Source organism: Panulirus ornatus, chromosome 56 (genome assembly GCF_036320965.1).
Source record: "Panulirus ornatus isolate Po-2019 chromosome 56, ASM3632096v1, whole genome shotgun sequence".
Classification (NCBI taxonomy): Eukaryota; Metazoa; Arthropoda; class Malacostraca; order Decapoda; family Palinuridae; genus Panulirus; species Panulirus ornatus.
This window is the reverse complement of record NC_092279.1, coordinates 83,914-89,911: the sequence shown is the minus strand read 5'-3', so window position 1 is coordinate 89,911 and position 5,998 is coordinate 83,914. Positions and strand designations below refer to the sequence as shown.

Genomic DNA, 5,998 nt, shown 5'->3' with positions numbered 1-5,998 from the left:
GAAATGAGATGTTTGAGGACAATGTGTGGTGTGAGGTGGTTTGATCGAGTAAGTAACGTAAGGGTAAGAGAGATGTGTGGAAATAAAAAGAGCGTGGTTGAGAGAGCAGAAGTGGGTGTTTTGAAATGGTTTGGGCACATGGAGAGAATGAGTGAGGAAAGATTGACCAAGAGGATATATGTGTCGGAGGTGGAGGGAACGAGGAGAAGAGGGAGACCAAATTGGAGGTGGAAAGATGGAGTGAAAAAGATTTTGTGTGATCGGGGCCTGAACATGCAGGAGGGTGAAAGGAGGGCAAGGAATAGAGTGAATTGGAGCGATGTGGTATACAGGGGTTGACGTGCTGTCAGTGGATTGAATCAAGGCATGTGAAGCGTCTGGGGTAAACCATGGAAAGCTGTGTAGGTATGTATATTTGCGTGTGTGGACGTGTGTATGTACATGTGTATGGGGGGGGGTTGGGCCATTTCTTTCGTCTGTTTCCTTGCGCTACCTCGCAAACGCGGGAGACAGCGACAAAGTATAAAAAAAGAAAAAAAAATATATATATATATATATATATATATTTTTTTTTTCTTTTTAATTTTCCAAAAGGAGGGACAGAGAAGGGGGTCAGGTGAGGATATTCCCTCAAAGGTCCAGTCCTCTGTTCTTAACACAACCTCGATACTGCGGGAGATGGCGAATAGTATGAAAGAAGAAGGAATATACATATAGCTGAAAATCCTCATGCTTCCATTTGTTTTTACTGGGAACCACTCATGAGATCAGTGCGGATTGAAGGACAAGTGGTAAAGTTGAGTGAAGAAGAATCTTCAGAATATTTTCATTCTCGCCCACGTAGCAGTCAAATTGGGGCTTGTGTTAGTCCACAGAGTCGAGTGATCGCTGGCCGCCATGTACTCACAGAAATAGATGACCAGTTAAATGAGGAATATAAAGATGAGAAGAAAGTAATCCCCAAACCTGAGAGTTGGGGTGGCTTTCTCATTGTGCCAGAAGCAATAGAATTCTGGCAGGGACAGACATCATGCATACATGACAGGGTTCTATTTAGGAAACCAGCAGCAGATGAAGTTTTGGATGAGAGTCTGACCAAGAGAGGAGAAGATGGATGGGTATACAAAAGGCTTGCCCCTTAATCACTCTACAGTTTGCCATGAACAACAATGGGAAAAAGACTATATACTAAAGCTTGCTTTTGCAAAATTATAGCAAAATACAAAGTCTGTATTTGAATAATGTTGAGGAAATTTTTATGCCATTGCATACTAAATTATATGCTTGGTTATAACTGATTTTGAGGAATTTGTAAAGTGCTTGCCACCTAATTGGTGTCTTGGGTTGTAATCAATTTTGTGTAACTTGTAAAACATAAGAACCTAATGTTTATTTAGCGCTTTTATAGCATGAAAAATATCAAAAGAAAATTAAAACTATCTTTCTTTTCTTCTTTCATAGTATTCACCATTTCCCGCATCAGCGAGGTAGCATTAAGAACAGAGGACTGGGCCTCTGAGGAAACCTCCTCACCCAGCCCCCTTCTCTGTTCCTTCCTTTAAGCTTTTTGAATACAATTTCATATTTTGGCTTCCTTTAAGAAATTCTTTTTTGTCTGTTTACAGCAACATTGCTGCCTAAAAATTTTCCAATATTTTTCCTTCCAATGGTATCTTATACATTATATTTGTCTCTGAGATTCCTATACTTTTGGCATTTTGTAATATTGCAACTGTTAGTGTCACATATAGTGGCAACTCTCCTCTCTACTAACTCATTCTCTGGGGCTGGGACATGTCACTTGGAAAAATAAGGGTTCACTGGGGTGGTACATTATAGATTCTACATTCAAAACTGGATTGGAGCTTGACGGGCAAATTTTGGTGATGGAAGACCTACCTGGCCTCATTTATGATGATGCCATTAGATATGGGCATTTTTTTGAAAATGAGTCAGTGTGCTTGATCATAAATGAAGGGGTAGTACAACAACTGTGGGATGCCATCATGCCATTCTAAGCCCACTAATTAAGCTGATATTCTTGATGAATATGACTCGGATCAATTGAGTGTATTATTAACAGGAGATGAATGTCCATTTAGAGAAGATGGACTCTAGGGGAGATTTAGAGGGTGGATTTGATTCACATAAACTGCCACAAAAACCAACACAGTTTGTGTGGTGGGGCAGGATACACCTATAACAACAAAAGACTTTTAGTGTTTGATTCCTTCAGTTCAGGAATACAAAATGCTTGTTCAAAGGAACTTGATTTTTTCTATAGTTTATCAACATACATGAAGGAAAAGATTGTGGAGGACTTATCTACCTATATCTCTGGACATCAGTCCCACTTGGTGCTCCTTTAAGGGGGTGGCCATGAAGATAGAGTCTCCAAAGATTGGTGAAATCCAATATTGCTTCTTCGCCTTTAGTGCATAATCCTTAGCGGGCCATTGGCAGAAGGTAACTCTTGCTCAGTGTTAGCAAAGATTCCTACCTTAAGTTCTTACAGACTACTTCTACCTTAATGCTTCTGCCTAATGTTCCTACCAACTTCTTCCATTGAATGTCAGTGGAGGAAACAAATAGATATGTGCAGTATTTCAGGGAAACATTTCCTCCATTTTCACCTCACATTACATTGGTTGATGGGAGTAACATAACCAAGGATGGGACTTATCTTTTCTCTGTGTGATGATTCTTAAGTCACTCTTAAAAAGAATGAGAATGAATGACATGCACAATGGATGGTATGTACAAAATGAAGAGTTTTGGGACTTTGTGACTGTTTTCTTTAACTAAATTCTTCAGTTCCAGTTGACAATAAATAGCTTGTGCAAGGAGGTGATAATCTGCAGAAAATCTGGCAAATTCCTGAACTTCTTTGCACAAAATATCAGACGATGTTTGTCTGAGAAAGAATACTTTCCACGTATTCCCTGCGTGTTGAAGAAGGCGACTAAAAGGGAAGGGAGCGGGGGGCTGGAAATCCTCCCCTCTCTTTTTTTTTTCTTTTCCAAAAGAAAGAACAGAGAAGGGGGCCAGGTGAGGATATTCCCTCAAAGGCCCAGTCCTCTGTTCTTAACGCTACCTCGCTAATGCAGGAAATGGCGAGGAGTATGAAAAAAAAAAAAATATATATATATATTTTTTTTTCTTTTTTTTTTTTTGCTTTGTCGCTGTCTCCCGCGTTTGCGAGGTAGCGCAAGGAAACAGACGAAAGAAATGGCCCAACCCACCCCCATACACATGTATATACATACGTCCACACACGCAAATATACATGCCTACACAGCTTTCCATGGTTTACCCCAGACGCTTCACATGCCCTGATTCAATCCACTGACAGTACGTCAACCCCGGTATACCACATCGATCCAATTCACTCTATTCCTTGCCCGCCTTTCACCCTCCTGCATGTTCAGGCCCCGATCACACAAAAACACAAAATCTTTTTCACTCCATATATATATATATATATATATATATATATATATATATATATATATATATATGGGGAGGTGATAACAAATAGTGGTGATGTGAGAAGGAGATGGAGTGAGTATTTTGAAGGTTTGTTGAATGTGTTTGATGATAGAGTGGCAGATATAGGGTGTTTTGGTCGAGGTGGTGTGCAAAGTGAGAGGGTTAGGGAAAATGATTTGGTAAACAGAGAAGAGGTAGTGAAAGCTTTGCGGAAGATGAAAGCCGGCAAGGCAGCAGGTTTGGATGGTATTGCAGTGGAATTTATTAAAAAAGGGGGTGACTGTATTGTTGACTGGTTGGTAAGGTTATTTAATGTATGTATGACTCATGGTGAGGTGCCTGAGGATTGGCGGAAAGCGTGCATAGTGCCATTGTACAAAGGCAAAGGGGATAAGAGTGAGTGCTCAAATTACAGAGGTATAAGTTTGTTGAGTATTCCTGGTAAATTATATGGGAGGGTATTGATTGAGAGGGTGAAGGCATGTACAGAGCATCAGATTGGGGAAGAGCAGTGTGGTTTCAGAAGTGGTAGAGGATGTGTGGATCAGGTGTTTGCTTTGAAGAATGTATGTGAGAAATATTTAGAAAAGCAAATGGATTTGTATGTAGCATTTATGGATCTGGAGAAGGCATATGATAGAGTTGATAGAGATGCTCTGTGGAAGGTATTAAGAATATATGGTGTGGGAGGAAAGTTGTTAGAAGTAGTGAAAAGTTTTTATCGAGGATGTAAGGCATGTGTGCGTGTAGGAAGAGAGGAAAGTGATTGGTTCTCAGTGAATGTAGGTTTGCGGCAGGGGTGTGTGATGTCTCCATGGTTGTTTAATTTGTTTATGGATGGGGTTGTTAGGGAGGTAAATGCAAGTGTTTTGGAAAGAGGGGCAAGTATGAAGTCTGTTGGGGATGAGAGAGCTTGGGAAGTGAGTCAGTTGTTGTTCGCTGATGATACAGCGCTGGTGGCTGATTCATGTGAGAAACTGCAGAAGCTGGTGACTGAGTTTGGAAAAGTGTGTGGAAGAAGAAAGTTAAGAGTAACTGTGAATAAGAGCAAGGTTATTAGGTACAGTAGGGTTGAGGGTCAAGTCAATTGGGAGGTGAGTTTGAATGGAGAAAAACTGGAGGAAGTGAAGTGTTTTAGATATCTGGGAGTGGATCTGGCAGCGGATGGAACCATGGAAGCGGAAGTGGATCATAGGGTGGGGGAGGGGGCGAAAATCCTGGGGGCCTTGAAGAATGTGTGGAAGTCGAGAACATTATCTCGGAAAGCAAAAATGGGTATGTTTGAAGGAATAGTGGTTCCAACAATGTTGTATGGTTGCGAGGAGTGGGCTATGGATAGAGTTGTGCGCAGGAGGATGGATGTGCTGGAAATGAGATGTTTGAGGACAATGTGTGGTGTGAGGTGGTTTGATCGAGTGAGTAACGTAAGGGTAAGAGAGATGTGTGGAAATAAAAAGAGCGTGGTTGAGAGAGCAGAAAAGGGTGTTTTGAAGTGGTTTGGGCACATGGAGAGGATGAGTGAGGAAAGATTGACCAAGAGGATATATGTGTCGGAGGTGGAGGGAACAAGGAGAAGAGGGAGACCAAATTGGAGGTGGAAAGATGGAGTGAAAAAGATTTTGTGTGATCGGGGCCTGAACATGCAGGAGGGTGAAAGGAGGGCAAGGAATAGAGTGAATTGTAGCGATGTGGTATACCGGGGTTGACGTGCTGTCAGTGGATTGAAGCAAGGCATGTGAAGCGTCTGGGGTAAACCATGGAAAGCTGTGTAGGTATGTATATTTGCGTGTGTGGACGTATGTATATACATGTGTATGGGGGGGGGTTGGGCCATTTCTTTCGTCTGTTTCCTTGCGCTACCTCGCAAACGCGAGAGACAGCGACAAAGTATAATACTAAAAAAAATAATATATATATATATATTTTATTTATTCATTTTGCTTTGTCGCTGTCTCCCGCGGTAGCGAGGTAGCACAAGGAAACAGACGAAAGAATGGCCCAACCCACCCACATGTATATACATACACGTCCACACATACAAATATACATACCTATACATCTCAATGTACACATATATATACACACACATACATATACATATATACACATGTACATAATTCATACTGTCTGCCTTTATTTATTCCGATCGCCACCCCGCCACACATGGAATAACAACCCCCTCCCCCTCATGTGTGCGAAGTAGCACTAGGAAAAGACAACAAAGGCCCCATTCGTTCACACTCAGTCTCTAGCCGTCATAGAATAATGCACCAAAACCACAACTCCCTTTCCACATCCAGGCCCCACAAGAGAAAGGTGCAAGAGATGAAAAAGAAGGCAAATAAGAGTTGGGGTGAGAGATTATCATTAAATTCTAAGGAGAATGAAAAGATGTTTTGGAAGGAGGTAAATAAAGTGCGTAAGACAAGGGAGCAAATGGGAACTTCAGTGAAGGGGGCTAATGGGGAGGTGATAACAAGTAGTGGTGATGTGAGAAGGAGATGGAGTG

The 5,998-nt window shown here is 41.4% G+C and overlaps 1 protein-coding gene across 1 annotated transcript; it reads left to right on the top strand.

Moving 5' to 3' along the window:
- The first annotated feature begins 761 nt into the window (after window positions 1-761).
- Window positions 762-2,442, top strand: LOC139765770 (pyridoxine/pyridoxamine 5'-phosphate oxidase-like). The gene is made up of 2 exons (XM_071693558.1): window positions 762-1,118; window positions 2,371-2,442. The coding sequence occupies exons 1-2, from the start codon at window positions 762-764 to the stop codon at window positions 2,440-2,442; spliced, it is 429 nt and encodes a 142-aa protein (XP_071549659.1).
- Window positions 2,443-5,998: the final 3,556 nt, after the last annotated feature.